General features: G+C 37.4%; 2 protein-coding genes across 2 annotated transcripts in view; both read left to right on the forward strand.

The window, feature by feature from the left end:
* LOC129751583 (organic solute transporter alpha-like protein) overlaps positions 1 to 15,908 on the forward strand; it is a 181,635-nt gene that overhangs the window by 86,266 nt on the left and 79,461 nt on the right. The gene's annotated exons all lie outside the window — the stretch shown is intronic.
* LOC129753220 (arrestin domain-containing protein 3-like) lies at positions 2,330 to 3,640 on the forward strand. The gene is made up of 2 exons (XM_055749018.1): positions 2,330 to 2,551; positions 2,613 to 3,640. Exons 1-2 carry the CDS (start codon positions 2,416 to 2,418, stop codon positions 3,638 to 3,640), a joined length of 1,164 nt encoding a protein of 387 aa, XP_055604993.1. The 5' UTR covers positions 2,330 to 2,415.

Raw genomic sequence — 15,908 nt, forward strand, 5'->3', positions numbered from 1 at the left:
TGACCTCCTTATCCCCCCACCGTGGACATGCGGGAAAATTATGAATGATTCGTTTTCCCATCAATAAAACTTTTGAATTCTAAAGTAAGTTCATTCCATTATGACAAAAACTGTCTTGGATGCATTACATTTCATATTACGTAGTCATTTCCGTGCTGGCCAGTCAGGAAAATGCGGGCTATTGTTGAGAATTTCTAAAAATCGTGATTTTTGAGTCAGTTAAGAAAGATGTCGTTGAAAAATTTGTCGAGAAAAACTATTTCTTCTGAATAGTAGAAAAAAAGGATAAACTTTTAATAAATGTGAAGCTTAGACACATTAATTTTTAATAATGAACTTTTTTAGCGTTAATTAATTTAATAATTTAATATTAATATAAGAATTTAACATATAGTACAGATAAGCGTAAAAACTTCTATGGCTTCGAAATTTCACCAGTTAAATTCGATTTATAATCTTTGAGAATTACGAATTCATCAAACCATATGGGCGATGAAAATTTGAATTAAGTAGCCATCTTTTTTTGGCTCAATGATGAGTGTCCTACAGAAGATGAAATATGATTCTTTTGTACATTTAGCGTTTTTACTGGAAACCACATTCTTCATTAGAGAGAAAATTACAGCTACGGAATGAACTTTTGCAAATTTTATTGATACATAGATTAAGAATTTATCACAAAAAAAATCAAAATTTAAAAAGCGAATTTCAGGTTAAGAATGATTAATAAAATTTGGATAAGGACTTCGAATTTAAATGTTTGAATTAAGATATCCATAAACCACCATAAACTATTGATTAAAATTCAATTTTTTTTTCATCTAAATCACAATTTAAATTTTTGAAAGTATCACATGACTTCATATCACAGCCATAATTTAAATAAAAAAATAAAAGAGTTTCCTGTATAAGCAGAGCAGTTGTTGTCAAAGACTGAGAAAAAGGTGACAATTGTCGACGAGATTTCACTGTACATAAAAAATTAATGAGCACTTCAATCTTCTTAACTATATTTTCTTGCCGCAACCCGTGGCCTAGAGGATATCCTTTAAGTTTTCTAAGCCAGCGGGCATAAGATCGAACCCCGATCAAGGTATACATAGTACACTTTTTGTGGGTTGGTGGTTTTAGCATTTGTGAGATGCTAGCCATTACATCCTCGCAAGATGAACGCTTAGAGCTAAGAAATGAAAAGGAATCTCTTCGAGGAAACATCAAATTTCATTGAGATCCTGTAAGTGTTTGTGTTCTTAGTGAATGCTTGAGAATTAGCGATCGTTTTCAAGTTTCCTTTTCAGGACCAAATTGAGGGTAGCGGTCCTTATTAGGACCAGATTGAAATAAACGGACCTTTTCAGGACCAAATTAAGAATCATGGTTCTTTTTAGGATCGGATGTAACACAACGGTCCTTTTGAGGACCAAATCAAACGGTTCTTGTCAGGAACACAAACATAACAAACGGTCTTTTTCAGGACCACCAACGAAAACTAAGAGTTTACTTACTTGGCCATTGCCTTCGGATCTCTCTTTCAGATGCAAAGAGCAGCAAATCGTTTGCTGCAGCTTTGGAAGAAATTTCCAGAAATCACGACAGGAATGACTTCGAAAAGCGTCTACGGGCCGTTATCAAATACAAAGTTGAAAGATTTGAACTATGAAAATTGTAATTTTTTCGTTGGGGAGAGACCACTGCGACCAGTAAACATTGTGATTTTACTACTTGTAAATGTTCTTGAAATCGAATATTTCAGAATATGAATTTTTCAATTTTGAAACTATTTAAAATTACTTGAATTTATAATGTCTCAAAATTGTTAATAATCCACCTTTGTGTTAATAATTTGCTTGACATTTCAGATTCAAATCTTTATTACCTAAATATTAGAAGAAAAAAAACAAACAAGATGTCAAATCTGAATTTTGGATTTGAAAACTTCTGACAAAATGCGGTACGATATATGTTGTGTTTTTCAAAAGTATCCAGGTTCTGAACAAGATGGATTTGTAGGATATGAGTTAGGATTTCCACTACCCTGGAACCTGGCACATTAAACATTGTAGAATTTAATTCAAAACGAATTGGAACATCTCGTGGGGTATTAAAAGACAGGCATGAAGGGAATTCAAGAAATATCATAAAAACATTTGAAATGTACAAATTGACATTGTATCATTACTTGTTCATTCAATTGTGTTTTTCTCATATTTTTGTTTGTAAAATTCTTCACATGTGAATGGCAGCAGTAACTACATATGTAAATCCAATAATTTCAATCTTGATAAGCTGAGCTGATTTTATCGAATTGTGATAACAAAGCCCGTTTGGAGGAAACTCGTCATTTCGTCGGTTTCAGAAAGTGTACGACTTCGATGGGGGCTACAGGTACACCGGTAAGATATTGACGATTTTAAAATGCCCAAAGAGAAGGCCTCCAAAACGGTCGTTTGCGACATTCGTTTCGACAACAACCCAAACGGAATTTTCAATGCTGGAGACGTAGTATCTGGATCCGTTACACTTACATTGACCCAGCTGAAAAAGGTTAAAGGTTAGTAAGGTAATTGCGATTTTAGAAATATTACCATGACTCACACTTCTCTTTTACGTAGGTGTTTATCTACTGATAACTGGATTTGCGGAAACATTTTGGAATGACAAAGTTCCCCATGGGCCCAAGAATAAAAAAATGAAGGCCAATTTCAAAGGTCGTGAAGAATTTATCACGCACAAAACTTATTTGATAGGTTCCGATACTTTGACCAATCCCATCGATATCCCCATTGGAAGTGCTAGTTATAATTTCCAAATTCCTATCCCAACGACGGCTCCCACTTCGATGGAAGGGCGCTACGGCCATATCCGTTATTCTGTGAAAGTTACACTGGAACGACCTTGGAAACACGATCAGAATTTTCAAATGCCTTTTACGGTGCTGGCAAAAATAGATTTTGACGAGAACAGTCCGGTGATAAAACGGGTATACAAAGTGGAGGATCAAATCAGATTCTATTGCTGGATATGCAAGTCAGATCCTCTGATGGTCGCCGCCAGTATCCCTAAAACCGGTTATATCCCGGGAGAAGCGATTCCGTTGAAGATCGACGTTAACAATCTTAGCAAGGAAGATGTTTCCGAAATTGTCGTTAAATTCAAAAAAGTGATCAAATATATCAGTCAAATTCAAGTGATCGAAGACACGCAAGTTTACTCCGAAAGTCATTTGCTGAAATACGAAACGCTAGAAATTCAAACCACACAATCTGTCGCAAAGCAAACAAACTCAACAATCGAGAAAAATTTCGTCGTGGGTCCACTCAGTCCGACCGAAGATCGCAACTGCAAGGTGATAAAAATAGGTTACGAGCTGGACATCCTGGTCAAGCCAAAGCTGTCAACGCAAAAAATTGAACTGGTGATTCCGGTTTTGATAGGATCGGTTTCGCCCAAATCGGAAGAAGCTGTTAGTTTTGTGCGATCGTCTGGCCTCGAGAAGCTTGCTGCCGGACTGAATCGGGAACAACCGACAGCGCCGCCACCACCCTACGTCGAATCACCCGATAGTCCCTATCCGATAGCAACGCTACAACAAGCGTACGAGAGAGAATTCAGCAGCGATGAGAATGATTTCAAGGATTGAATTCCTTGTTAATTTTCCTTTAAATTGTATTAAATTCTCCAGAAATAAATGTACTTTTGTTTAAAAAAATCGATTTGATTGGAAATGAAAATGCTAACTTCACATTTCGAATTGTTAAATTAGGTATTCAATTATTGAAATAGTCCCATGTGCGGGTCTCCGAGGTTAGGAACTATAAATAAGTCTTTAGTTTTCTGCCACACCGTTTTAAACGCATAAGAGATGAGTGGCTCCAGAGAGTTTAATAAGCCAAGAAGTGCTTATAAGAGTGTGTCGATTTAAAAGTTTTTTCTTTCGTGATCTTTTATTTTTGTTAAAATATTATTTTAACAGTTGAAAAAGATGTGTTTAAGCGCATATTGACCACATCAAGCGTACATCAATTGCGTGCATATTTACGTATGTTTATGAGTTCTAGGTTTCCAAATATTTCTCGATGATGGTCCACAAAAATTCTCTTTGGAAGATTTGTCGGACACAATCTTGTCAAGACAAGTAAATCATATAGGGAAGAAAACTTTTGCCTCGCAAGTCCAAACATCAACGCCGAATTAAGGATAGGATAATGAAGACAAATGCATCGCATTCAAGAAGAAAAAGAGAGCCGTTTCAAAAAGAATTATAACAAACAAGAAAAACGGAAAAAAAACACCTTGAGTTTTCATTTTTTTTATCGAAAACAGCCTACCCCCATTCTGTTAAAGGGTGTTCGGATCAAAAAGTGGTCGACTTAAATTCGCCGTATTTTTCCTAATCATTCATATAAAAACCTGAACACCCATCATTTTGTAGGTGTGTATGTGTAGAATGATACATCTATTTGGATTTCGACGTTAAGTCTTTAGTTTTCAAAATGGCGTCCAAGCAAGAGGAGCTATGAAACAGAATTATGTACATGCGTTGTGAAATTCCAAACTACACGCACGCAGAAATAGCAAAAACGTTCAATGTGGCAAAATCAACCGTCACCAAGTAATAAACGTGTTCGGGGAACGTATTTCGACTACTAGGAAGCCGGGATCTGGGGGAAATCCAAATCTGTAACGAACAGTAGAGTGGCTCCAATCTCTCCGTTCGAGATGTCGCCAATAAGTATGGAATATCTTCTACAACCCTGCATGAAACTTAAAAACGATCCGAACTATCGACTTATAAGACGTAGTGACTACTAATCGCAATTGAAAGCAAAACCTTAAGACAAAAACAAGATCTCAGAAGCTGTATACGACATTTGATTGCGTTTGATTGCGTAGTAATGGAGGACGAAACCGACGTCAAGGCAGACTTCAAACAACTTCCGGGACAAGAATTTTATACAGCAACCGGATGGTGAAAGGTGGCAGACATTGTCAACCAAATTAAACTATCAAAGTTTGCCAAGAAATATCACGTTTTGGAAGCTATCTGTGCCTGAGGCTTGTAAAGCGACATTTTTGTTGCAGCCGGGACCGTCAACCAGTAACATTACGTGAAAGAGTGTCTTCAGAAGCGTTCGCTGTCTTTCCTGAAGAAACATGACTTCCCGAATAGGATTGCACCGTGAAAAAACCATGAAATCCATTTTCACAGACCGTAAATTATATGGTTTACACAATGATTATTATCGTCCTCGATACCGTGAATGTATATTGAAATTCATATTTTCCGACCATACATTTCATCGTTTTGACGAAAATAACCATGAAAAAGGGGTATTGTTATGCAGCGTGACCATGAAAAAAATGGCGATTTTCCATACATTGGGAAGCTCAAAAATATAAAGTTCATGGTTCTTTCAGCTTCCAGTTTTTCATGGTAAAACCATGAAAACCCGATAGTATTCAATGTTTACCCACTGAAATAAAAATCTGTGATCATGGTGGGATTTTTTCTTCATTCTAATTATGTCATCATTGTCAAAGATTTGTTGGATTAAAAAAACGAATGTATTTATTTATTAATGTCATTTATTTAACAAATCTCAATATTTTACTTACACGCTTAACCACACGGTGATTATTCGGTGGACTGGAATGTCTTGCACACCAGCATCTCGTAGCCAATCTCGGAATCTATTGGCCACCGTGTCACGAGCCACTCGCAGTGTTGAGTTATTTTGCTAGAATATTCAAAAAAAAAGTGTTAAAATGTTGACTTCTATTTACCTTTGATATTAACTCACCGTTGCGCACATCTTCGGAGACCACGATTACAATTATATTATAAAATATAAAACCACGAAGACCGACTACCAAGCTGATATGCCGGCCGATCTCGAAACTGATTGAAAAAAAAACACGTGCCGCCCGATGGTCAAAATATCAACCGTACACGAAAAACTTAAAGAGTGTAAATTCATTATTTACTCACGCTTGGATGTTCTTTTTACCATGAAGTACATGGTCACATTAATATTCATTGGGAAATGAATGTGATACCATGGTTCTGTGCTATTCGGGTTGTCTGTGCTGTTTTGGCCCGATTTGGCATCCTGCCATCATAAAAAAAGGGCCATGGAGTGGTATGCCGCTAACAACATTCAGGTTGTGCCCAAGGAAAAAAAAACCCTCCCAACACACCAGAACTTGTCCCAATTGAAAAATATTTGATGATAGTTAAGCAAAACCGTAAGAAGACCCAAAAAAAACTGTAAGTAGCGAGAAGCAGTTCAAAGCAAACTGGCGTTCTGCGCCGAAGAAAGTGGTTAAGGTGACTGCACAAAATCTGATAGCAGGCGGCAAACGAAAGTCTCGCCAATTAGGACAAGGTCGACCGGTATCTTAACTGAGTATTTTTTTAGATTTTGGAAAAAGAAGATGAAGAATTTTAAAAAACATGTGAGGAACTTTATAAACACATGATTTATTGAAAGCTTTATGTTTACTAAAATTAAATAAAGGAGTGTTTAATAAACACTCCAGAATTTGAACCGGGTAATATCCAGGTAAAAATCAGGTTTCATTGTAATTAATAAAAAATTAAAGAAAGTGAAAAAAAACACTCGTTGCCCACACAGTTGCATGATTTTTCTGCGTATTGAGAACTCGAGGTCATTTTCGAAGGTATTAAACTTATGTGGAATCCTTATCTGTTTTTTTTTTCTCAATTACTTAATTACTGATTCCACGTTTTAAACATCTAATCATCCACCATTGTCACATTGAGAAGAACTTTTTCCGAAAATTTTCTTTTTTTAATATTTGATAGAATAAAAACCTTTTCTTGATTGAAAATTTTAATCGCCAATACATTGAAAATTTTACGCACATTGCATCAAAACGTTTTTTGTGTATTAAATATATGACATCAAAATAAATATTTTGATAAAGAATTATTCAATTTGGATTTTTTGTTCTTCGATTTTCAATTTAGTATCTTGATTTTGTTTTTTTTAAATAACGATACTTTACCATCCTTGTGGCATTCGTGTCTGAAATTGATTTGAAATTGAAACACTGAATTGTGGTTCTGTATAAAATCTGATTTATGTTTTTGAATTTTCTCTTAAACTTTTATATCTGTATCTCCATAAATTTTTTGGTGTAATTTTTTGAATTTTGGATTCTAAATATAAAATGTTAATGTTACTTCTTAGATGGCATATAGAAAAAATCGATTCACAACAATCCTTTACGCGAATCGTACACAATTTGAGGGTTTTATTCGAAAAAAAGCACCACTTTCTTTTGTGAATATATTTTGATTTCGTGGGTGGAATTTAAATTTTAAGCAAAATTAGTTTGTAGTGTAATAGTAACATATGCCATATTTAATGACAATCTGTCAAGTGGTTTTGAGATATAGGTTACAAATCTATAATTAATTAATTAATTTATTTATTTATTTATTAGTCTTCGAATTAAATAATGTTTCACACAGACTTATTATTCTAAGAGATGCCTTAACCTATTTTTAAATAACTGCTTAGACATACCAAAATCAAAAATTCTAGCGCACCCATTAAAATAACGGTTACATGCCCAAGCAACCAAAAGTCACATATTTACTTGAATGAAGGCATTGAAAGTTACATACTGGCTGACGAAGAGAATCAACTGCCCAATTCCCTTTAGTGAACTTTATGTACTCATTAATGAACTTGAAAGTTGCAAAAGTGATTAATAAGAACGTTGTATGTGACTTGTTTTGCCAAATTCGCATTAGTGAACTATATGTGCTTATTAACGAACTTGAAAGCTGCAAAAGTGATCTATACGTACGTTATACGGGACTTAAGTCACATAATGGGCACAAAAGTGCTCAATACGGGATTCGGTAAGTCACATAAAGGGCACAAAAGTGCTCAAACGGGATTTGATAAGTCACAAAAAGTGCGTTGATGTGCTTTCAAAACCAAATCACCTCTTCGAGTTTTAGTTTCAGTTAGAACAACATCTAGGCGTGGTCTCGTGGTAGCGTGTTCGATTCTCACCACGAAGGTCGGGGTTCGATCACCAAGCCGGGCAAGTTTTTTTTTTTCAATAAGTAATTTTGTACTTGAGTTATGATGCGATATATGTAGGAAATGTAGGAAAGAAGCAATTGAGCAATTTGTCGAGTTTGAAATCCGGCGCGTGGCATCATGGCGGCACCGGTACAGAACACAGTAAATAATCAAGTGAAGGTGATATGAACCGAAGCCAACGGTTCAGTTGAGATAGGGAGAAAATTTTTTGCTCATTTTGCGATTTTTTGGAAGCTGAGATAAGAGGCCGCTAGAAGCTGAATAGAAGATCATTAAGACTTGTTTTGGAACTTGAAAGTATCAATAAGAACTTAAATTTTGAGCTGCATAGAACGTACTGCATATCAATGATGGGGCTGAATAAGCGTTTTTGTACCTGTTTTATGGGACTTTTGGTTGCTTGGGTGGATTGTAGTAGCCATACGTGGTTCGATGAGATGGAATCCAAAGAAGCATTTGATTCCGCAGCGGGCATGTTGGAGCATAAAAATTTATGCAATCCAGGAGATCGTTGCGAGTTCCCTCTTAGCCTTCGTCGGTGTCGGTTGTATTTTACTCTCGCTCATCGATCAAAAGGCAGTGATTTTTTCTGTGGACAAAGAATAGGATAGCGCGCGGTGATGAGCCCATCACCGGGTGACCATCCAAACCGGACTATTCCGGAATGGATGGATGCCCAAAGCTTACACGGACGGTTGTATTATTTAACACTTCAAGGTGCCAAAGGAAAAGAACTACCGAAAAACCCGTTCTTGATTGGCCGTTCGATCGAGAACTTTGCGGGTAAAATAGAAGGAGCCTTTTACGAGAAATCCCGGAAATGGTACGTGCTGAAGATAAGAAACAAGAATCAAGGAAGGCAGCTGACAACACTAACAACTCTATTGGACGGTACACCTATCGTAATAGGTCGCCATCCAAGTTTGAACCAACGGAAATTGGTGGTTACTTGTCGAGAAGTGGATGACATGGACGAAAAACTACTGCTAGAAGAATTAAAGCCCCAAAAAATCATCGATGTCCGCCGCATAACAAAAAAAACCACAGCAGGAATAGTAGGTACATCAACTTTAATTCTCACTATCAGTAGCACAATAATTCCGGAATTCATTAATTTCGGACTCCTTCGTGTTCGAACGCGAATTTATTACTCGCAGCCTCTGTTATGCCGACAATGTTTGCAGTACGGTCACCCTAAAAGCCGTTGCAAAAATCAGTTGGCATGCAAAAATTGCTCACAAAATCACGATAGTGCTAACTGCCAAGAAATAACCTATTGTGGAAACTGCAAAACAACAGGTCATTCCCCTCTGGATCGAAAATGCCCCATTTGGACAGCAGAATCATCAGCCCTGAAACTCAGCACCGATAAGAATATCCCGATCAACGAAGCCCGAAGAATGATACACACGAGCAACAATTCCATCAGCTACGCGAATGCCGTCAAATTGAACACTACCCAACAAAGCACCAGTAACCAACAACAACTCCAAGAAAAAGATGCACCTCACCAACAGACGAGCCTGAACCAAAAAAGAACGCATGAGAAACCGCACACTCCAACAACACCACAACTTCTCCAGACTGATGTGATCAGTTTGGATTTAGATTCACCGCCTCGAAAAAGGACCCCGCTTCCAACCCCTCTTCCAGCAACTTCGTCAAAAGAAGTTGTCTGTGAAGATAAGGTACAACCAAATTGCTCCTCTCGGTCAATTGTAACGCGTAGTATGCAGCAGGTACGACCGCCAGAGATACGCAAATAACCCTTCCTCCTTCTACCCTTCCACATCCTATTTCCTTCCTTAACCCTCACCAAATAATATAATTAAAAGTGACCATCGGCAATGTAATACTTTTATCATAAGTTAAATGCCTTAATAAACGCTAAGTTAAGATTAAAAAAAAAAAAAAAAGGAGATCGTTGTTTTCAGTATTGCCGCTCAGTAAGTCGAATGTAAATAAACAATGCAGAAACTTCCTTCTACGGGATAGCGTTTCAAGATGAATCAGGTTACATCGATGTTCATAGGGAGTCCTGACTTCGGGATTCCAGTTAAGTTTCCGAAGAGCAAAGCGAACAAACGCTCGCTGGACACCTTCGAGGGATTGACTCAAAGTCAGTTGGAACGGGGCCCAAACTGGTGCTGCGTATTCAAGTATACTTCTGACGATCGAACAATAAAGTGTTTTAAGTGCATACACGTCGTTGAAATGGATTGTGTTGCGACGGAGGAAACCTAGCATAGCGTAAGCCTTGGCGATTATTGTAGTGATATGCGTGTGAAATCTCAACCGTCTATCGAAGGTAACACCGAGGTCCTTAATTGTGTACACAGTTTCAAGAACGGTATCACCCATTGTGTAGTTATACTGATGCACTTTACGGGTTCTCGATAAACTCATTGTTTTGCACTTTTCAACGCTCACCAACATTCCATTCAAACCGCACCATCTCATAACAACGTCGAGATAATTCTGCAATATGATGCTGTCCAGCGGTGATGTAACTTGTCGGAAAAGCTTTAGGTCGTCTGCATAAAATAGTTTATGCGATGTCAGCATGTCACACAAATCGTTAACGAACAGTATGAATATTAACGGCCCAAGATGACTGCCTTGGGGAAAACCGGATGGTATCAAAAACTTCGAAGAGCAGAAAGAGTTGACTCTAACATAGGTCAAGCGGGAGTTCAAATACGAGGCGAGCCACTTTGTTATCCACTCAGGAAGTCCAAGGTGTCTAAGTTTGTCTATTACCAGTATGTGAGGAACGCGGTCAAAAGCTTTGGAGCCAGGGTTGGTCGGCTCTTCTCAAACAACAAAGAGCCGGAAGAAACCAACACTGTTTTCAGTTCGGCTTCCGAGTATAATCCTCTTTCGCTGATCGTGCTCCACTCGTTACCCGAGTTTACACGAGCTGTAAGTGACTCGGACGGCAAGTGTGAGAGCATTTGCATCCGAGTGGGAGAAAGAGACTTCTAAACAAAGAGTGCCCTGTGTTTCAGTCATACACCTCAGAGTAAAGAAGAACAAAATTATTTAGACTACCACCACACAATGTAGAAAAAATATAAACAATTTCTACTCCGCTACCATGCCCACTGCTGTTAGCTGTTTTGAATTCTTTTTTTTTTTGCAAGAAGAGGTGACAGGTGGTTCATCAAAAAATCAGGACACCGCGAAGAACAAAAACCAGGATTTTTCAGGACCCCAGTAGATTGGTGGAAATGAAATGCAGCTCTTCTTAGATTGCATAAATTAAGGCGAAATAGCGGTGCAGTATACGCCTTAATTTATGCAGCAGAAGAGATATGAAGTTAGGTGGCTTTAGTTTATATCGAAAAAACCGTTCAAATATCATCTGAACTGAAGATTACCATTGGTTTAAGAGGTTAAACTGTTTTTATTACAAAATCAATTGCAATTAAGATCAGGACAGCTTCTGGAAAATCAGGACACCGCTGGGAGCTTTGATTCGGAAAGTAACATCATATCTCGTGAACGTACCAAGAATAAACTGAGTTAGCTCTCGAATTCTCCTCAGCACATTGCGCAACAGATTTTTCCGGAGAAGGGAATTCTCTTCATCAGCGGATGTGAATGCTCTCGCTCACTCTTATGTGTTGACAATCTCACTCTTCATTTCAGTGCGATTTATCTCTCCCCGCACCGATTGGGGGAGCAGACGAAAAAAATTGCACTCTCTTTCACTGGACAAGCCGATCTGAGGAGTTTTGCCACCCATGTTTGGAGCAATCGATGTATACAGTTTGCACTTGCTGACGATTTTCGAGTTTTGGTACCACAAAATTTTTAAATGCCATAAGGTTTAAGGTTGTTGAGCATTTTTCATGAATCCATGTTGAGCGCCATCAATTAACTGAGCTATGGACGGATATATAGCATCGTACACTTGAGATTCAAGTACTTTCGCAAAACAGTTAAGGATTGAAATTGGACGGTAGTTTTCGACGGAATGTGCGCTGCCGCTTTTATGCACAGGTGTGATCGATTATTTTATGCTAATTTGATCATAGATTCTGTGTCACAGAACACAGAAGTTTTGAAACATTCACAGATTTCACAGATTTTTTTTAAATTTGTACGTATTTCCAAAATTTGTATTTTTTCTGTCAACATAAATTTTGTATTTTTAACTTGGTTTTGGAAAAACATGATAAGATTGGTAATGTTAATTAATTTTTCTCAAGTAAAATGTAAAAAAGACTTAATTTATCATACTTTTTCAAATAAATTTATGCTTTTGTCATCAAAGAATTCCATCACAGAATGTTTGGGTAAAATCACAGAAAGTCAGTTTTTTTTTGGCAACCCTGATAGGGTGCCCCATTATGTCTAAACACGATTTAAAATGATCAGTAAAACACAATTTTAGAGCACACTTAATTTCTATTACACTAAATTTTTCTTTTCTCTATGTTTTTTACAGTGATTCAACACGAAATTACATTCCAGTCAATCGTAGGCCAGTGATCGAATTTTCGACCAAAGACTGATTTGCGATGATTTTGGCCACTTTTTTCCAGGCTTTTGCGAAGTTTTCGATACAATCTGTAGGCTTTATGTTTTCTCAAATACGATTTAGTAAGGGAAAAAAGGTTTCCAACCGTCTCGCTTGATGACAATTTGACAGGTTCATCTCCTTCCGGTATGATCTGGACTTTGTTGGCACGAAAACCATCAGTAAGCTAGGTTCCACAGAAGTTACAAAAACGATGCTAATTTTACAAAACAGTATATTCAATTTTCCCATAAAAACCCAAAAGTCCAAATTTACTCATGTAGACGTTACATAAAAACTTTGCAAAAACAGCAACTGCAGTTTTGAACCAAAACGAAGCTTTTGAGACCCTGGGTTTGAGGTATTCAAAAATGATCCCAAATCGACTCAGTCTAATGCCACACTCACACATGGCTTGACTTCTTACCGAATGTTTCGCTAAAAATTGATGTTTCCGTCTCGTCAACATTTTGGCCATCCTTACTGGTCACCAAGAAGAGTTTTGTAATCAAACTTGCAATAGGTTTCGTCCTCACTGATAACGAACACCAATTTTCCACAAAGCAGTTAATCATTTATCGAATTTACGAGCCCTTAGTTTGACAAAAGCAGCTCGTTTTTGACTCCGCTTCGGCTTCTTCTGCTTCTTCCACACGGCCGATCATAAGTTTGGGATCACCTCCTGAAAACATGAAAGTTTAGTGCGGTCATATCTCAGCCATCTTATGACATATTGCATATCTTTTGATCTCATTCGGAAGATCGTGAGCCAAACCTTCCTCGGATGTACATGTGTCTTTAGAAACACTCTTACCTTGGCACGACGAACTTTATTCCGAACTGAGGCATTCTTTCTACTGGCGTAAGCGCGCGTGACCTTTCGGTCCAGAGTTTTGTCCTCCAGATTTTTTGTCCACGAAACTGCCTACCTCTTCATACGAATCGCATTTCGGACCGCTCCAATGCTTACGTCTTTCATTTTCGTCAGGCGACTCTGCGAAATGTTGGGATTAAATAGTAGACCATTTGTGCACGATATTCCTGCGCTTTCCCGGGGAAATTTGAGCTTAGATAAACCGTACATTTCAGTAGTTGCTACTCCGTGATTGACAAGAACCATCAAAATTGCACATAGATCCAAATAAATGGGGCTTGGGATTAGCTTACCATTTTCTGTGTGCACGTTTCGAAGGTTCCTTATCTTATATGGTCAATAACGGCGCCGGCCACGTCCTTACGGTTCATCGGGGAAAGGAAAGGATTGTTAGTTCGACTTCCGTTGCTACTAGAGACCGAATACACCTCTAAATCTCCACGGTCGTCACAGGAAGGGTGGTTTGTTAGTGGGAAAGGTAAATAAGATCTGGATTCCCTTTGGGAAGGGATGTGATCAAAGCAAAGTTAAAAATCGTCGCGTCGCACACTATCGAGTACATCGCGTTTTCATACGTCCTAACTAACAATGTACTTAGCACCGGCGTAACTCACCGAATTTTACCGCGCGCTTAAGACGAGAAGAGCAAAGCGTCCTAACGTGGCACTTTCATACACGTATAATGCACTTGGCAACGATGCAACGAATTTTATCACTCACGAAATCAATTTCAACACTTATGAAGCATAAATTATTTTCAACTGATTTCAAAGCAAAAAAGCTGTATATTTGTTTGTAACTACTTTGAATGAGATTTACTGTGACACTCAACTATGTCATTCTCTCGTTTCATTTTGATGCTTCTTGATCGAGGTATTGTTTAATGGTGCACTTTTCCATCTTTACGACATCAGAGTTTTTTTTTTCAACAGATATAGTTCACTGTTTTATTGTAACTATATATTCTATTGCATTGTGAATATTAAAAAAAAAAATAAATAAACATAAACCGTTACTGTTTCCGATTTTTTAAAGATTATTTTACACTTGGTTTTTGCAAAGTAAATGCTTTCTTATCTCATCATTAGTATCTTCAAACTATTAAAACTATTTTTAAAACAGAACAAAAACAATTGAGAAGTTTCAATATTTCTTCGAATTGTGAAACGAGATTGTGTTTTGAACATTTTGAAATTTGAGATGAAGAGATCTTGTTATCGAGTAGATTCTTTCCAATTAGAATTACGAACAAAATTTTCTAAAATGACACCTGTAACGCTTCAATCGAAAAACTTAAAGCTCTCTAACGCCCTCTTCATTCGATTTCTAATTTTTGAATTCAAATGACAACACTTCGTTAAAAAACTTGATAAAGAAAAGTTTGCTTTTAAATATTTAACAAGTCTTAACAGATCCTAAATTTTGAAAAATAAACATGCTCTTTGAGAAGAATAAAACTTCCTCGCTTTAAATTGGGTAATGCACCAACATCTTTCAAATAAACCTATGGAATCAGTCAGCAACTGAACCTTTTCGCGTTAAAAAAAAGGAAGAAATACACCTGGAGCTCGACACTAGATGCCGAAACAACATACTTACTAAATATACCAGAAGATGGCAGCGTAATATAGGTTGGGACTTTTCTACATTAGCGCCATCTCTTCTTCGGATCGAGTAAGCTGTAGCAAACCTCTTCATAATGGCGTCATCATAATTCCCAAGATGGCAAACAACAAAACAAATTTGCATCTTATTCGCTTTGGCATGAAAAAAACTTCAAAACTCCGTGCTTCACGCACGCACCAGCACTTCGCACATCACTTAAACAGAAACACTACTCCAAAACTCGTTTACAACACTTATAATTTCACTGCCGAATCTCTTCACATTTGATTCACTTCCATTATACACAGTAGCTTCGTTCAATCTCCTTCTGCGCTTTCCCGGGGAAATTCATTGTTAATTTTCACAAAAATTATGAATCTGGAGCTCACGATACACAGAGTTTTAAGTTGAACTGTAAACAACAACACCCGACGGAAATTAGCTATTTAAACGTCATTCGGGATGAGCAGGGTTGTAAACAAATCGTGCTTAGACATAATGAATGGGATACCCTATAGATAGCTTCCATACAAGAAGAACAAAGAAATAAAAATTTGGGCGCCGCTCTCGTGATCTTTTCTACTCGATGAGACACTCTTTCAGATCCTGGAAACTTTAGAAGCCTTTTTTTGTTAATGCAGGTTTGACAAATTTGAAAATTTTTCTCCTTGGGCACAAACACAACATTTTATTACAGTTTTACAGTAAACTTTGCGGGACTTTAGAAAGGAAAGCGTGTTCTTTTAGGGGCATTCTCCCTCATTCATGTGGCTGTTAAAGGGGGAATTTTTATGGATGACAAACTTAATATTGCTCCACC

Source organism: Uranotaenia lowii, chromosome 3, assembly GCF_029784155.1.
Source record: "Uranotaenia lowii strain MFRU-FL chromosome 3, ASM2978415v1, whole genome shotgun sequence".
NCBI lineage: Eukaryota > Metazoa > Arthropoda > Insecta > Diptera > Culicidae > Uranotaenia > Uranotaenia lowii.

What these genes read in the sequence shown, in the direction of transcription:
- LOC129753220 (XM_055749018.1), top strand. Translation starts at nt 2,416, where the DNA reads ATGCCCAAAGAGAAGGCCTCCAAAACGGTCGTTTGCGACATTCGTTTC. An exon ending in CCAGCTGAAAAAGGTTAAAG is followed by an intron (nt 2,552 to 2,612) that starts GTTAGTAAGGTA and finishes TCTTTTACGTAG; the next exon opens with GTGTTTATCTACTGATAACT.